At 44.2% G+C, this 18,923-nt stretch overlaps 1 protein-coding gene across 1 annotated transcript in view; it reads left to right on the top strand.

Moving 5' to 3' along the window:
• Positions 1-869: 869 nt before the first annotated feature.
• Positions 870-18,923, top strand: part of LOC142652546 (immunoglobulin kappa light chain-like) — a 63,447-nt gene continuing 45,393 nt past the window's right edge. Inside the window, exons 1-2 of the mRNA XM_075828194.1 lie at positions 870-909; positions 1,006-1,303. Of these exons, the coding sequence (XP_075684309.1) occupies positions 870-909; positions 1,006-1,303 (338 nt within the window). The remainder of the gene's footprint in view (positions 910-1,005; positions 1,304-18,923) is intronic.

Genomic DNA, 18,923 nt, shown 5'->3' with positions numbered 1-18,923 from the left:
TGGGTTAAAAGCTATCGCTCTAGTGAGCGCTCAGCATCCCCCCCTCCTTTATCCTGGCTAGTGCCGGGATAAACGAGGGGTTTGAAAGGTTTAACCTGCTACACTGTGCGTCGCCATTTTTTGAGGTAACCCACAGTGTAGTAGGTTTACATGCAGTAGTAAACACACACAAACACTAACATACATTGAAATCGCTTACCTGCTCCTGCCGCCGCGGCCCGTCCGCTCCCTTTGCTGCCGCTGTTCCATGTGCACTTGTCCGGAAGCCGCGACCGGAAGTAGTAATATTACTGTCCGGCCGCGACTTCCGGTCCACAGGAAAATGGCGCCGGACGGCGCCAATTTCGAATAGGACTGTGTGGGAGCGGCGCATGCGCAGTTCCCACACAGACGCCGTACACGGCAGTCAATGGGACGGGAGCCGTTCGCAGTCCCTATGGGACTGTGGCTGCCGTATTCCATGTCTGTGTGTGTCGTTAATCGACACACACAGAAATGGAACAAAAAATGGCAGCCCCCATAGGGAAAAAAAAGTGTGAAAAAAAGAAACAGTAAAACACAAACACACAAATGAAAATAAACGTTTATATTAAGGCACTAACATCTTTAACATATTAATAAAATATTTGTGATGACACTGTTCCTTTAAGAATAACGCTTGTAAATGACACTGTGGGTTTGCAATACGAATGAGTCAGGTGCTCTACCAAGCCGTGTGGTTGTTATTTGCGGTTTTGCTGAATATGAAAGAATTTCAAGACAACCAAATTGAAAAAAATGGAAAAAACACCTCATTGGCTAGAGCAATCCCTCAAAGATCAACAATAAGACATCAACTACAAAGGTAATTTATCAAGAACACATTCAACATGCTGGCATATACCGTACTTGTGTGCATTTTTTATACCGGTAGGTACAGTTCAGTACAACATTTAAACCATTTGTGAATTATTAATGTAGTAGAATACTAGTAATAATTAATGTATGCTAATCATTTATTGTCAGTTATTTGTATAGTTTCCGGTCAGGAATTAAAGTCGCTTATACGACCAACGGGAAGAACAGCTAAATTCACTTGTGGAGTTGATGGCATTTATGTTATACATCAAGGTCTTCACTGGTATCATCAAGATAGCAGCAAGGTCATAAAATGGCTTCTGTTCTACAAACCTGGAAAGATTGAAGCTGTAAGTGAATATAAGACAAGGATATCCCTGGAAATTGCCACAGAAAGTTCTTGCACCTTGAGTATTACAAATATTAAACCCATGGATGACGGCACTTACTTCTGTGCAGCCTGGCAGAACACCACTGTCTTGTAGCTACATTAGGCTGTATCACAATTTCCTTCCAATGGTCGGAAGTCATTTCCCCTGAGTTGTACTTAATTTACAAAAGAAGAGTTATTTTATTTTATACATTGTATTAATGATTTGCGTGCAGGTATTAAATATTTTTACACATGTATCATGTTAATTGCCTATTTTTTCAGCAGTTTTGTGAATGTGAATTCAATGTGAGTCAAAAATAGGGTATTTTTTTCCCACAGAAACAGCGCCACTATTATCCACGGCAGCATCTGGCACTGCAGCTCAGCCCCATTTAAGAAATGAGACACGCTTTAAAATGCACACTTTTAATGGCGGTTTTTACGTGCATATTTAATGCCGGTTTTTTTCCGTTACCATTTGTGCATGCATTTTTCCTGATATTTTTGAAGTCCTATAGAGAAGCCTATGGAAGAAGAACCAGGAAAAGAAAACGCCACTGTTACCAAAAATGCTACAAGTATGGCACAAACCAAAATGCTGTGTATGTAAGCTTTGTCATATTTTACTATACACTTTAAAGTAACAAGTGGCTGCAGTATTTTTGAAAAAAAAAGCCACTAAAAACACAAGTAAACATTGTGTGTGAATTCAGCCTTAATCATCCTTGCTTCTCACCTATAACCTCTCACATTGAGAAAAATATGTCGTAGACATACAAGTGTCACAATGGCAATTAAAACAAAAATTTAGAATTTTAGTATTATTATATGTTACAAAATTCGTAACAAAATATGAAAATCCACTGTCAGGGCTGAATACTAATATTCACCAGTGACATCTTTTCTTCAATAGCACTATCACGGTTGTAGTTATGGGAACGAATATCTCAGACTTCTGCTTCCTCCATATTGCTCTGAAGGAAGGTGTTCGTCTGAGAGTGTGCTGATGACTGTAATTACACAGGAGCAGTGTTACATAGTTGATAAGGTTGAAAAAAGATACAGGTCCATGAAGTCCAACCTATTATCCTACCATGTTATAAATTGTAAGTGCAGGGTCCTCACTCCTCTTGTTTGAATTGGTTGTTTTTATCTCTCTGTGTTGTCTGATATTGTCTGTACATGTTCCCTCTGAATTGTAAAGTGTAGCAGAATATGTTAGCGCTATATAAATAAAGATGATTATTTTTATTATACTTATTATTACAGTGTTGATACAGAGGAAGGCAAATACCCCTATTAGGGGGAAAAATTAATTTCCAACTCTAAGTATTGCAAACAGAATAAAACCCTGAATAAACAAACCATCTACAGAAAACTAATACAAAGAAAATTTTGTATTTTAAATTCTCAAAAAGCGTCTAGGCTTCTCTTCAACTTGTTCAATGAAGTAACCCACACAACATTGTGTGGAAGAGAGTTCCATAGTCTCACTGCTCTCACAGTAAAGAACCCCGGTCTGTGGTTATGGTGAAACCGTCTTTTCTTTAGACGTAAAGGATGCCGCCTTTTATGGTTACATGCCTTGGTACATGCCCGTCACTTGTTGTTAAAGATAAGTTTACTCTCCAACAATATCCACAAGTCCCTTCCAGTAGCAGTGTTACCCAGTGTTTTTAATTATTTAATACATAATTTTACAATTTATTTTCTCAGCTCAAGCGCATAACCTTACATTTAGGCCCCATGCACATGATTGTAAAAAAAACTCCATAATTGCAGACCGCAATATGGTCCGCAATTACGGACCCGCCCAGTTCTATTGGCCACAGACACCTTTCCGTACCGCTATGGATAGGTCTCCGTGCCGTAGAACCGTGCCGGGAATTATGGAGCATGTCATGCTTTTCAATTTTTACGGGCCATGCTCCCATACTTGTGATTACGGGCACGTCCGTGTACATGAGGCCTAATCCACATCAAGCTTGATTTTGCATTTCTCCGGCCAAACCTCCAGCTTCCCCAAATCCCTCAGTAATATTATATTACCCTCGTCTGTGCTGATTACATTACAGAGCTTAGTATCATCTGCAAATACTGAAATTTTTTTCTGTAAGACTTCAACAAGGTCTTACATTCATGATTCATAAACACAAAAAAAAAAAGAGTCCCCAATACTGTCCCCTGTTGTACCCCACTGGTAACTGTGACCTAACTTGAGTATTTTTCAATTATGTATAACCACCCTCTTTTTTCTTTTACTGAGCCAGTTGTTAACCTAATCACATACATTTTTCCCCAGTTCCAGAATTCTCACTTTATGTACCAACCTTTTATGTGGCATAGTATCAAATCCCTTTGCAAAGTCTACATACACAACATTCGCAGCTTTAGGCCTCATGCACACATCCATTGCCCATAGTACAACCGCTAATGACAGATAAGTGAAAAACGGACCGCACACATATGGCTTCCATGTGCAGCCTGTTGTTTCAACGGACCAAATGAATGAAATGGCCAAGACTGTTTCATCAAATACGGACAGGAGTAGCCTGGCCTTTTTTTGTCGGAATGGACACAGGTTCCGCCAAAAAACAACGGAAGTGTGCACGGCTCTATAGAAATTAATGTGTCAGTGTGCTATCCGTTAAAATATGGATAGCACACTGAAGAAAACAACTGAAGTGGGCATGAGGCCTTACCCAGGTCCAGTCTAGAAGTTACATCCTCATAAAACCTGATCAGATTAGTTTGACAGTACCGTTACCTCATAAACCCATGCTGTTATGGCGTTATAAGATTATTTTCACTGCGATACTCTTAGAAATATTGTCCGCTGTGCTTTCCGAGGAATCTGTTATTTTGACAGGATAAATAGCGCTGCATGCAGCTGAATTTTTCCCCATCAAATCTGTGACAGATGTGAACAGAGCCTATTTAGTAGATATTCTGTTTCTTCCACCATATTTGGAGGTTTATAACAAACCCCTATCAGAATTTTATTAATTTTTCTCCCTCCCTTTATTTTCAGCCATAGGGACTACACATGATTAGTGATATCATCACGCAGGGGGACCATACATAGATAGGATTTTACTTATATGCTTTGTATGTTATCATTTCTGAACAGAGTGAACCCTGGAAATTAACAGTACATAGCTATCATCCAGCCATGTCTCACTTTTTCCCACTATGTCATAATTCTCTTCCAACATTATCAAATCGAAATCAACAGTCTCTTTAGTGAGACTCCTGGCATTAATATACATGCACTTTATGTGTTTTTCTGTGTCTATTTTCCTCTTATCCCTATTAACTATTCCAAACCCAAACCTCCATTATACCCTGATTTTCATTACTTAGCCACAGGTCTATATTGTAGTTGCCTTCCTCTTGTACCCTAGTTTAAAGACTCCTCCAACCACCTAGCCATCTCCCCCCCCCCTCCCAACACTACTGCAGCCTCTCCATTCAGGTACAGCCCATTCCTACCAAAGAGTCTGCAGCCAACAGAAAAGTCGGTCTTAGCTAAAGTCCCTGAAATAATTTTTAAGGACCACCTCTAACTTTAATATTGGTGCCAATGTGTACCTTGACTGCTTGGACTTTACCAGCCCCTCACAATAACCTGTCAATCAGATCCACGATATGCCGAATCCGAGCACCCGGAAGACAACACACTGCTTGACATTCTCCGTCTTTGTGACATATTGCTCTATCTGTTCCCCTAATAACGGAGTCATTCACAGCCATCACCGGTCTGGCGTTTGCTATGCTCACGTTCTCTTTCTTACTATAAGTAGTATTTCCTGTGGTTGCTAGAGGAAGTGTCCTGCTGCAGGAGTGCTATACCTGAACTGATATCACCCTCATTCGTTAACTTGGCAAACATATTAGTGTGTTCCAGTTTAGAACTTCTCTCCCTAACACTCTTCCCTCTACCCCGCCTTCTAACTGCTACTCAGATAGCTGCCTCATCAGCCTAAATTTCCATGCTTCCTTCCCCATGACCATCTGCCCAGTGAGTACCTGTTCAGTGAGCAGCAAGATCCTCATCTTCTTAATTGCCCGCAGTATTGACAGTTGGTCATTTAGTTCCAGAATTTGGGCTTCTAGATAACCAATTTTCATAGACCATGCATAGTGGTATGCTCCCTCAAATGGATGTTTAAGGAAAGCAAACATGGCACAAGATGAAAATTGGGTACCATTGGGTACCATTGACACTTGTGGAGTTCATTGTGATCAATGGTGATCTACAACAGCAAGATTCAATGAACAGCACAGTACAAGTTTTGGGGAAAAAAATGCAATTACAAACAACAAATAGCAGTAAACTAAAACAGATGTGTCCTTTCTTACATTTCCTCTGTTCTCAACATACCCTGAGGTATGTGGAGCGAGATTACAAGCTTTGAATAAAAACATGATGTCTATGCTTTCTATGTGTCTATGTGTGGCAACCCATTAGTTGTAATCGGAATTGCGGTTTGTCAAGAGTTTTGCTAGCATGTTGCGATATTGCATTGAATTTGTTTCAAGAGAATTTGGACTACTTAACTAAATTCAAGTAAAGCTAAGGGTGGACACATCTGTAACAACTCCTTCCAAATTCCAAATCACACTTAAAGAGGCTCTGTCACCAGATTTTGCAACCCCTATCTCCTATTGCAGCAGATCGGCGCTGCAATGTAGATAAGAGTAACGTTTTTCTTTTTTAAAACGAGCATTTTTGGCCAAGTTATGACCATTTTTATATTTATGTAAATGAGGCTTTCTAAAGTACAACTGGGCGTGTTTAAAGTAAAAGTACAACTGGGCGTGTATGGTGTGCGTACATCTGGGCGTTTTTACTTCTTTTACTAGCTGGGCATTGTGAATAGGAGTGTATGATGCTGACGAATCAGCATCATCCACTTCTCTTCGTTAACACCCAGCTTCTGGCAGTGCACAGACACAGCGTGTTCTCGAGAGATCACGCTGTGACGTCACTCACTTCCTGCCCCAGGTCCTGCATCGTGTCGGACGAGCGAGGACACATCGGCACCAGAGGCTACAGTTGATTCTGCAGCAGCATCAGCGTTTGCAGGTAAGTAGCTACATCGATTTACCTGCCCAGCTAGTAAAAGAAGTAAAAACGCCCAGATGTACGCACATAATACACGCCCAGTTGTAATTTTACTTTAAACACGCCCAGTTGTACTTTAGAAAGCCTCATTTACATAAATATAAAAATGGTCATAACTTGGCCAAAAATGCTCGTTTAAAACAAAACAAAAATGTTACTCTTATCTACATTGCAGCGCCGATCTGCTGCAATAGGAGATAGGGGTTGCAAAATCTGGTGACAGAGCCTCTTTAACACACTCCTCACTTTAGACCAATGCACATTTTCAAGCTCCCACACTTGCTTATATGCTTGTTTCAAATAGTAATATATTTTTTTACCACTTATTCTAGCTGCAGTTACTATTGCAAGTTCACTAGACTGGTTGCAGAATCCTGACCACTTCTCTGCCCTTCTCTGTGATTTACAGCACAGCACAGCGAGATCTCGCTGTAAATGACAGCTTACAGCGTAATCCCGTGAGACAACGCCTGCTGTGCTGTAAATCACAGAGAAGTGGTCAGGATTCTGAATACATATCCCGTCCTGGCTGGAGGTAATGTATATTCATTGTCATGACACTGCAGTAATGTTATTACATAGTTACATAGTTACATAGTTTGTACGGTTGAAAAAAGACACATGTCCATCAAGTTCAACCAAGGGATGGGAAAGGGGAAGTGGGATGGGAAAGGGGAAGTAAAAAATTTCTACACATAGCAGTTAATATTTTTTTGTTCTAGGAAATTATCTAAGCCTTTTTTAAAGCCATCTACTGTCCCTGCTGCGACCAGCTCCTGCGGTAGGCTATTCCATAGATTCACAGTTCTCACAGTAAAGAAGGCTTGTCGCCTCTGCAGGTTGAACCTTTTTTTCTCCAGACAGAGGGAGTGCCCCCTTGTTTTTTGAGGGGGTTTTACATGGAACAGGATTTCACCATATTTTTTGTATGCACCATTCATATATTTATATAAGTTAATCATGTCCCCCCCTTAGTCGTCTTTTCTCAAGGCTAAATAGGTTTAGTTCTTTTAATCTTTCCTCATAACTTAGATTCTCCATGCCCCTTATTAGCTTCGTTGCTCTTCTTTGTATTTTTTCCAACTCCAGGGCATCCTTTCTATGAACTGGAGCCCAGAACTGGACTGCATATTCTAGATGAGGCCTCACTAATGCTTTGTAAAGTCGTAATATTACATCCCTGTCCCGCGAGTCCATGCCTCTTTTGATACACGACAATATTTTGCTGGCCTTTGAAGCAGCTGATTGACACTGCATGCTGAAATTTAGTTTATGATTTACAAGTACACCCAGATCCTTCTCAACAATTGACTCCCCCAGTGTAGCTCCCCCTAGGACATATGATGCTTGCAGGTTTTTCGTACCCAGATGCATAACTTTACATTTATCTACATTAAACTTCATCTGCCAAGTGGACGCCCAAACACTTAGTTTGTTTAAATCTGCCTGCAATTCACAAACATCTTCCATAGTCTGAACTATATTGCATAGCTTGGTGTCATCTGCAAAAATAGAAATAGTGCTATTAATCCCATCCTCTATATCATTAATAAATAAGTTGAATAATAGTGGTCCCAGCACTGAACCCTGGGGTACACCACTTATAAATGGGGACCATTCAGAGTAGGAATCATTGACCACAACTCTCTAGATACGGTCCTTGAGCCAATTCTCAATCCAATTACAAACTATACTTTCTAAACCTATAGTCCTTAATTTACCCATTAGATGTCTATGAGGGACAGTGTCAAATGCCTTTGCAAAGTCCAAAAACACTTATTGTGTGTTTATGTGGCAGCACATAGCGATATAGCTTTATCTCTATGTGCTGTATAAATGAATGGAGAGAAGTGTATGACGCTGATTGGTCAGCATCATACACTTCTCTCCACAACGCCCACTTGGCCATATAGTAAAACACGTCCAGTTGTCCATTGAGAAACTCATTAGCATAAGCTAATATACAGTGGAGGAAATAAGTATTTGATCCCTTGCTGATTTTGTAAGTTTGCCCACTGTCAAAGTCATGAACAGTCTAGAAGTTTTAGGCTAGGTTAATTTTACCAGTGAGAGATAGATTATATAAAAAAAAAAAAAAAAAGAAAATCACATTGTCAAAATTATATATATTTATTTGCATTGTGCACAGAGAAATAAGTATTTGATCCCCTACCAACCATTAATAGTTCAGCCTCCTCCAGACCAGTTACACGCTCCAAATCAACTTGGTGCCTGCATTAAAGACAGCTGTCTTACATGGTCACCTGTATAAAAGACTCCTGTCCACAGACTCAATTAATCAGTCTGACTCTAACCTCTACAACATGGGCAAGACCAAAGAGCTTTCTAAGGATGTCAGGGACAAGATCATAGACCTGCACAAGGCTGGAATGGGCTACAAAACCATAAGTAAGATGCTGGGTGAGAAGGAGACAACTGCTGGTGCAATAGTAAGAAAATGGAAGACATTGTAATGGTGGGGGGGGTAGGGAAACGGACAAGTGAGCCCTAATCTACCCGCCACTCTGTCCCTGCCTACTTGCAACGACCCGCCCTAGGCGACGGGGTACAACTGGGCGGCGGTCCCTGCGCTCAGTAAGTGCATGACAAACACGACAAACAAACAAGGGAATACAAGCAAGGGAAATGGGCAGTTGCTCGCGGAAACACCGTGAGCAACAGAGTAGTGAACGAGCCGAGTCAAGCCAGGAGAGTGCGAGGTACAAAGCGAAAAGCAGAAGAGTAGTCGGTAAGCCGGGGTCTGTATGGAGCCGGATCAAAAAGTAGCAGGAGCTGTAGCTGGGCCAGGAAACCTCAAGGAAAGAAGTCACAAGCACAGATGGACAGGAAGAGCAGGCTTAAATAGACCGAGGGCGGGAGCTAGCTGAGTCTGGCCAGGTTGCGATAGGCTCTCCCACTCCTAAGCCTGCCAGCCTGAGTGGAGGAAGCTGGTGTCTGTCTCAGGGATGTACACTCAGGTGTTGACTGATTAATTCTGGGAGTTAACCCCGAAGCAGTGCCTGGCAGATCCTTTACAGTACCCCCCCTTTTATGAGGGGCCACCGGACCCTTTCTAAGTGGACCTGGCTTACTGGGGAAACGCAGGTGGAACCTCCTGATCAATACCCCAGCGTGAACATCCCGGGCGGGTACCCAAGTCCTCTCCTCGGGCCCGTATCCTCTCCAATGGACCAGGTACTGGAGGGAGCCTTGGACCATCTTGCTGTCCACGATCCTGGCCACCTCAAATTCCACCCCCTCAGGGGTGAGGACGGGAACAGGAGGTTTCCTCGAGGGGGCCAAGGACGGGGAGCAGCGTTTCAGGAGGGAGGCATGAAACACGTTGTGTATACGAAAAGACGGGGGTAACTCCAGCCGGAAAGAGACAGGACTGAGGACCTCAATGACCTTATACGGCCCAATAAACCGGGGAGCAAACTTTTTGGACGGAACCTTGAGACGCAAGTTCCTGGATGACAACCACACCAGATCCCCGACCACAAACAGGGGGTTAGCAGAACGTCTTCTATCGGCCTGAGCCTTCTGTATGCTCTGGGACGCCTCTAGGTTCTTCTGAACCTGGGCCCAGACTGTGCACAGATCCCGATGAACGACCTCCACCTCGGGATTGTTGGAACAACCAGGTGAAACGGAGGAGAACCGTGGATTAAACCCAAAATTACAGAAAAAGGGAGAGACCCCTGACGAGTTACTGACCCGGTTATTAAGGGAAAATTCGGCGAGGGGAATGAAAGAAACCCAATCAAATTGACAGTCAGAGACAAAACATCTTAAGTATTGTTCTAGAGACTGATTAGTCCTCTCCGTTTGGCCATTGGTTTCGGGATGGAAAGCAGAGGAGAAGGACAGATCAATCCCCAACTTATTACAGAAGGCTCTCCAAAACAATGAAACAAATTGTACCCCTCTGTCAGAAACAATATTGACGGGGACCCCATGGAGACGCAGGATGTGTTTGATAAACAAGGTAGCCAACGTCTTGGCGTTGGGTAGTTTCTTGAGGGGCACAAAGTGGCACATTTTACTGAAGCGGTCTACCACCACCCACACCACCGACTTGCCTTGGGATGGAGGCAAATCGGTGATAAAATCCATGGAGATATGTGTCCAAGGTCTCTGGGGAATGGGCAACGAACGCAGTAAGCCCGCTGGTCGGGACCTGGGAGTCTTGGACCTGGCACAAACCTCACAGGCGGCGACGTAGGCCTTAACGTCTTTAGGCAAACCAGGCCACCAATAATTTCTGGTAATGAGGTGTTTGGTACCCAGGATGCCTGGATGGCCAGATAGTGCGGAGTCGTGATTTTCCCTAAGTACCCTTAGCCGGAATTGCAGGGGAACAAACAGCTTGTTCTCAGGAAGGTTCCCAGGAGCTGAACCTTGATCAGCAGCAATTTCAGAGACTAAATCGGACTCGATAGAGGAAATGACTATACCTGGAGGCAAAATACAAACAGGATCTTCCTCCGAAGGAGGGCTGGCCATGAAGCTACGCGACAGTGCATCCGCCTTAATATTTTTAGACCCGGCCCTATAGGTAACCAAAAAATTGAATCTGGTAAAAAACAACGCCCATCGAGCTTGTCTCGGGTTTAGCCTCCGGGCAGATTCTAGGAAAACCAGATTCTTGTGGTCGGTAAGGACCGTTACCTGGTGCCTAGCCCCCTCCAGGAAGTGGCGCCACTCTTCAAATGCCCATTTAATGGCTAAAAGTTCGCGGTTGCCAATATCATAGTTACACTCCGTGGGCGAAAACTTCCTAGAAAAGTAAGCACAGGGGCGGAGATGGGTGAGGGAGCTGGTACCCTGGGACAAGACGGCCCCCACTCCCACCTCGGACGCGTCAACCTCCACAATAAATGGCTCCCTTTGGTTGGGCTGAACCAGCACGGGGGCCGAGATAAAGCACTTCTTGAGGGTCTCAAAAGCCTGGACGGCCTCAGGGGGCCAATGGAGGACATCAGCACCCTTGCGAGTGAGGTCCGTAAGAGGCTTAGCGACGACCGAGAAGTTAGCAATAAATCTCCTGTAATAGTTAGCGAACCCCAAAAAACACTGTAGCGCTTTCAGGGAGGCAGGTTGGACCCATTCAGCCACAGCCTGAACCTTGGCAGGGTCCATGCGGAAATCATGAGGAGTGAGGATTTGACCTAAAAATGGTATCTCCTGTACCCCAAATACACATTTTTCGATTTTGGCAAACAGTTTGTTTTCTCGAAGGACCTGGAGCACTTTCCTGACATGCTCTATGTGGGAGGACCAGTCCCTGGAAAACACCAATATGTCATCAAGGTACACTACAAGAAATATCCCCAGGTAATTTCTCAAAATCTCATTTATGAAGTTCTGGAAGACCGCAGGGGCATTGCACAACCCAAAGGGCATGACGAGGTATTCGAAATGGCCTTCGGGCGTGTTAAACGCAGTCTTCCACTCATCCCCCTCTTTGATGCGAATAAGGTTATACGCCCCCCGTAGGTCCAATTTAGAGAACCATTGGGCCCCCTGAACCTGATTAAAGAGATCAGGAATCAAAGGAAGGGGATACTGGTTCCTTACCGTGACCTTATTCAGGCCACGGTAGTCAATGCATGGCCTAAGACCCCCATCCTTCTTCCCTACGAAGAAGAAGCCAGCACCTACCGGAGAAGAAGAGGGACGAATGTAACCCTTGGCCAGGGATTCCTGGATATACTCCCTCATGGCTTCACGTTCGGGACAAGAAAGGTTAAATATCCTACCCTTAGGAAGCTTAGCTCCTGGTACCAATTCGATAGCGCAATCGTATTCTCTATGAGGCGGTAATACTTCGGAGGCCTCTTTAGAGAAAACATCAGCGAAGTCCTGAACAAACTCGGGTAGCGTATTCACCTCCTTAGGGGGAGAAATAGAATTAACAGAAAAACATGACGTACAACATTCATTACCCCATTTGGTTAGCTCCCCAGTATTCCAGTCAAACGTAGGATTATGCAACTGCAACCAGGGAAGACCTAGAACCAAATCGTACGATAATCCCTGCATCAATAGTACAGAGCATTGCTCCAAATGCATGGAGCCAACAAGGAGTTCAAAAACAGGGGTATGCTGTGTAAAATAACCATTAGCAAGAGGAGTGGAGTCGATACCCACTACCGGAACAGGTTTAGGCAAATCAATCAGAGGCATAGCGAGAGACATAGCAAATTCCACAGACATGATATTAGTAGAGGACCCTGAATCCACGAAGGCACTGCCGGTAGCAGACCTACCACCAAAAGAGACCTGAAAGGGAAGCAATATCTTAGTACGTTTCATATTTACGGGAAATACCTGTGCGCCCAAGTGACCTCCCCGATGATCACTTAGACGCGGGAGCTCTCTGACAGCATTCTTACGCTTGGGACAGTTGTTTACTTGATGCTTGACATCCCCACAGTAGAAGCAGAGACCATTCTTCCTGCGGAATTCTCTACGTTGTTGAGGGGACACGGAGGCCCCGAGTTGCATAGGTATTTCTGAGTCTTTAGGGGAGAAACGAAGCAACGGGACTTCGGGAGGCATCATGGGGGAGTCGGAGGAAAAAACACATAAACGTTCACGTTGTCGTTCCCTGAGACGTCGGTCAAGTCGTACCACTAAAGCCATAACCTGGTCTAAGGAGTCAGAAGAGGGATAACTAACTAGCAGGTCTTTCAGGGCATTCGACAGACCCAACCTAAACTGGCACCTTAAGGCAGGGTCATTCCACCGAGAAGCTACGCACCACTTCCTAAAGTCAGAGCAATACTCCTCAACAGGTCTCTTACCCTGACGTAAGGTCACCAGCTGACTCTCGGCAAAGGCAGTTCTGTCAGTCTCGTCATAAATAAGTCCGAGGGCAGAAAAGAAACAATCAACGGAGGAAAGTTCAGGGGCGCCAGGAGCCAAGGAGAAGGCCCACTCTTGGGGCCCTTCCTGGAGCCGGGACATAATTATACCCACCCGCTGGCTCTCAGAACCTGAGGAGTGAGGCTTTAAGCGAAAGTAAAGCCTACAACTCTCCCGAAAGGAGAGAAAAGCCCTCCGGTCACCTGAGAACCGGTCGGGCAACTTGAGGTGGGGTTCAAGGGGTGCGGTGAGGGGAACTACCAAGGTAGCATCAGGCTGGTTGACCCTCTGAGCCAGGGCCTGGACCTGTAGGGAGAGACCCTGCATTTGCTGAGCCAGGGTTTCACGGGGTTCCATAATGGTGTCAGGGACCAGGGTAGACTAGGTATACGGCTTGTGAATTTGTAATGGTGGGGGGGGGGTAGGGAAACGGACAAGTGAGCCCTAATCTACCCGCCACTCTGTCCCTGCCTACTTGCAACGACCCGCCCTAGGCGACGGGGTACAACTGGGCGGCGGTCCCTGCGCTCAGTAAGTGCATGACAAACACGACAAACAAACAAGGGAATACAAGCAAGGGAAATGGGCAGTTGCTCGCGGAAACACCGTGAGCAACAGAGTAGTGAACGAGCCGAGTCAAGCCAGGAGAGTGCGAGGTACAAAGCGAAAAGCAGAAGAGTAGTCGGTAAGCCGGGGTCTGTATGGAGCCGGATCAAAAAGTAGCAGGAGCTGTAGCTGGGCCAGGAAACCTCAAGGAAAGAAGTCACAAGCACAGATGGACAGGAAGAGCAGGCTTAAATAGACCGAGGGCGGGAGCTAGCTGAGTCTGGCCAGGTTGCGATAGGCTCTCCCACTCCTAAGCCTGCCAGCCTGAGTGGAGGAAGCTGGTGTCTGTCTCAGGGATGTACACTCAGGTGTTGACTGATTAATTCTGGGAGTTAACCCCGAAGCAGTGCCTGGCAGATCCTTTACAGACATACAAAATGACTGTCAATCGACATCGATCTGGGGCTCCATGCAAAATCTAACCTCGTGGGGTATCCTTGATCCTGAGGAAGGTGAGAGCTCAGCCGAAAATGACACGGGGGGAACTTGTTAATGATCTCAAGGCAGCTGGGACCACAGTAACCAAGAAAACCATTGGTAACACATTACGCCGTAATGGATTAAAATCCTGCAGTGCCCGCAAGGTCCCCCTGCTCAAAAAGGCACATGTACAGGCCCGTCTGAAGTTTGCAAATGAACATCTGGATGATTCTGAGAGTGATTGGGAGAAGGTGCTGTGGTCAGATGAGACGAAAATTTAGCTCCTTGGCATTAACTCAACTCGCCGTTTTTGGAGGAAGAGAAATGCTGCCTATGACCCAAAGAACACCGTCCCCACTGTCAAGCATGGAGGTGGAAACATTATCTTTTGGGGGTGTTTCTCTGCTAAGGGCACAGGACTACTTCACAGCATCAATGGGAGAATGGATGGAGCCATGTACCGTCAAATCCTGAGTGACAACCTCCTTCCCTCCACCAGGACATTAAAAATGGCTCGTGGCTGGGTCTTCCAGCACGACAATTACCCAAAACATACAGCCAAGGCAACAAAGGAGTGGCTCAAAAAGAAGCACATTAAGGTCATGGAGTGGCCTAGCCAGTCTCCAGACCTTAATCCCATCGAAAACTTATGGAGGGAGCTGAAGATCCGAGTTGCCAAGCGACAGCCTCGAAATCTTAATGATTTACAGATGATCTGCAAAGAGGAGTGGGCAAAAATTCCATCTAACATGTGTGCAAACCTCATCATCAACTACTAAAAATGTCTGACTGCTGTGCTTGCCAACAAGGGTTTTGCCACCAAGTATTAAGTTTTGTTTGCCAAAGGGATCAAATAGTTATTTCTCTGTGCACAATGCAAATAAATAAATATAATTTTGACAATGTGATTTTTTTTTATTTTTTTTATATAATCTATCGCTCACTGGTAAAATTAACCTAGCCTAAAAATTCTAGACTGTTCATGTCTTTGACAGTGGACAAACTTACAAAATCAGCAAGGGATCAAATACTTATTTCCTTCACTGTAGGTCATAACTCCGTCAAAAGTGATAATTTTTCTAAATAAAAAACACTGCTGTAATCTACATTACAGCGCCGATCACATCATGTATAATATAGGAAACTTATAATGTGGTGACAGAGCCTCTTTAAAGCCATCCTGTTTTGCTGCGCCTGCCTTGGCTCCGTCTGCATGCCCCAGTTCTTGACTGGAATTCTGGAGAAGTTCTCCCATGGGGCTCCAAGTGTCTCCACTGCTGCCTGTCACAGATCCGTTCTGTTGAGCCTCCTCTGCTCCAGTCAATAGCGGGACTACCTACTTACTATGCACAGTTTGTAGACGTCTTCATCAAGAAATTCTTCCTCTTCACTGTAGCGTCCATGGCCGCGGACCGTCGGGATTACTCACACCCCGATGGCCGCAGCCATGGATCTGTGAGCGCTGGCCCGCATCTCCTCCCCAGGAGACACCAGCGCTCACTTCTGCTCTGTTCTGCTGTGTCCCGTAGGGTGCGCACGCACGCTCGTGCCCGGCCTTAAAGGGCCAGCGCACGCATATGAAAATAATCACCAATTAACCCATGATCAACCTGGACTATAAAAAGTGCTCTGCCCTTTTATCCATTGCCTAAGCGTTGTTGTGTTTACCCGTGTTAGTATTGCAAATGGTCTCATAGTATTATCCTGTTCCCAGTGTTCTCGTACCTGCTACCTGTATCCTGTATCCCTTGCTACCATTGTTTCTGTGCCTTAGAAAGTTGGAGTCGTGTTGTGCCATCGGTCATGCCTGCTGTGTTACACCACGTCTTGTGTGTGCCGCCAAGATCCAATCTGAGCCTAGCCGTTACTATTGTCTGAACTGCTACAGGTACCCTTGTGCTTGGACTATATAGACATTGACTTGGTACACTGTTTGGCCAGCTGCTATCCCACTACGGCGGTATGGCCCTGTGGGTCCACATACCCACAGATCGTGACACCGGTCTTAAGACTGTCCAATCGAGCTTGTCCCAGATGCCTTACCTCCCCATGGATGGGTATATCCTCTCTCTTTGCCAGAGACCCAGGCCATGTCAGCCTGTGTCAAGGAGAAACTTGAGAGGGGGTTTATACGAATATCCTCCTCCCCGGCCAGAGCCGGGTTATTCTTTGTTAAAAAGAAAGACGGATCTCTTTGACGGATCTCTGAATTGACTACCGTGGTCTCAACCAGATCATGGTCAAGAATAAATATACATTGCCACTGATCCCCGAGTTATTTGATCGAATACGAGGAGCCAAGATTTTCTCTAAGCTGGACTTGCGTGGGGCTTACAACTTGATCCGAATCCGTCAGGGTGAAGAGGGGAAGACGGCATTCAACACTCAAAATGGGCCATACAAATATCTTGTTATGCCCTTTGGTCTGTGTAACACTTCCGCGTTCTTCCAAGAATTTATGAACGATAACTTCTGAGATCTCAATGCCTGCATGGTGGTCTATCCAGATTAGGGGTCTCAAGGCCCATGGGCTGTCATCTGCGGCCCGCGGGACGCTGAGCCTCTAGCATAGGCTCTGCTCCTGGACTCTGGAATTCCCTGACATCGCTGTCCATAGATGGACAGTGTTGTCAGGGTCTTCCCCAGAGCCAGAGTCCCGGGCAGAGCGCTTGTAAAGGCTCTGCTCCAGCAATCTGTGGAATCCCCTGACATCGCTGTCCATATATAGCGCTAGTATAGGGTCTGCTTCGGGACTCTGTGGAATTCCCTGACATTGCTGTCCATATATGGACAGTGTTGTCAGGATCTTCCCCAGAGTGGAGTCCCGGGCAGAGCTTTAGTATAGGCTCTGCTTCGGGACGATGTGGAATCCCCTGACATTGCTGTCCTTATATGGACAGTGCTGTCAGTGTCTTCCCCAAAACAGAGTCCTGGGCAGAGTGTTAGTATAGGCTCTGCTCCGGAACTCTGGAATCCTACTGAGACAGGCCAAACGATAAACGTTATAATAAACGTCCGCACATATCAAAAGAAGAATAGACATAGAATACCCATAACTGAATGTGAGGACATATCACACCTCCACTGAGGGAAGAATAACACCAAATACAAATTGTATCTGCAAAAATGTATGAATCCTTTATTACAATAAATCATAAAAACATATTGGCCATCAGGACCTAAAATGAAACAAACAATTAAAATACACTGATATGGAGAACAGAAAGGCTATTGAGAAGATAACATATACACAAAAGTGCTGTATGTATAGCAGCAAAGCGGGTCACTAAGTCAAACAAGCTGTATGTGTATAATAGAAATCTGCAAACCTCACATAAGGTTCAGACACCCCTGTCGTCACACAACAACATGAAATAGACCCACCAATATATAGAAAGGGATTGCAGCGAAAATACAGTGTGTATAAAGCTACATAGAAACCAGGTAGTCACCATGAATCAAAATAAGGTCCCAGAAACTATACCAACCCATGTGTAGCGTAAATAGCCTAAAATGAACTCCACAACAGGAGCCCCGACGCGCGTTTCGCAGTAGCTTTTTCAAGGGGTACTGACAGGTAGAGTAGTTGATGTTATATTTTTGCTGAGCAATAGGAGGAGTCCCTTCAAAGTAACCACTTACGGTTTAGTATTAGAAATACCTAATTGTAGGCAGCTGAAGCCGGGCCAGGTGTAAAGTATCAACATACAATATTACAACAATAATTTAATATTATTATAAAATATTATAATATAATGCAGTGTAGTGAAACAATATAAAAACAGAATAAGTGTAAATATATAAGTGTGAATAAAAAGTATAAATTTAATAGACTTTGAATGAAAGAATGTGAATGTGATGTGAAATAATATACAAATATAAAATAAGTTAAGTGTGTAAATACCATAATATGTGTCAATAGAGTGTCGAAAATAAATACATAATTTGATAAAATTGATAAAAATATATATATGTACAATATGTATGTGCAAATGTGCATTATACCAGACAAATATAAAGATATTATGTCCTACAACAAATCTTTCTCTATAAAATTACTATAATATGTAATGCACACATTATAGGTATTTGTCATGTGTATAAACACACAAAGTGAATACCCCTTGAAAAACGTCAAACCGCGATAGACAAAACCGGCATGATTCAGAAAAAAACATATAAATGAATGAAATTAACAAAAAATATTATGCGATGCATGGATAGGGAAATGATGGCGGTGTTCGTGACTTATTGTCCAACTTTCAGGTATTCACATATGAATTAGTTTAACTGTTGATACTTTACACCTGGCCCGGATTCAGCTGCCTACAATTAGGTATTTCTAATACTAAACCGTAATTGGTTACTTTGAAGGGACTCCTCCTATTGCTCAGCATAAATATAACATCAACTACTCTACCTGTCAGTACCCCTTGAAAAAGCTACCGCGAATCGCGCGTCGGGGCTCCTGTTGTGGAGTTCATTTTAGGCTATTTACGCTACACATGGGTTGGTATAGTTTCTGGGACCTTATTTTGATTCATGGTGACTACCTAGTTTCTATGTAGCTTTATACACACTGTATTTTCGCTGCCATCCCTTTCTATATATTGGTGGGTCTATTTCATGTTGTTGTGTGACGACAGGGGTGTCTGAACCTTATGTGAGGTTTGCAGATTTCTATTATAC

Source organism: Rhinoderma darwinii, chromosome 5 (genome assembly GCF_050947455.1).
Source record: "Rhinoderma darwinii isolate aRhiDar2 chromosome 5, aRhiDar2.hap1, whole genome shotgun sequence".
NCBI classification, from domain to species: Eukaryota; Metazoa; Chordata; class Amphibia; order Anura; family Rhinodermatidae; genus Rhinoderma; species Rhinoderma darwinii.
Note: the sequence above shows the minus strand (reverse complement) of the source record. Positions and strands in the feature narration are given on the sequence as shown.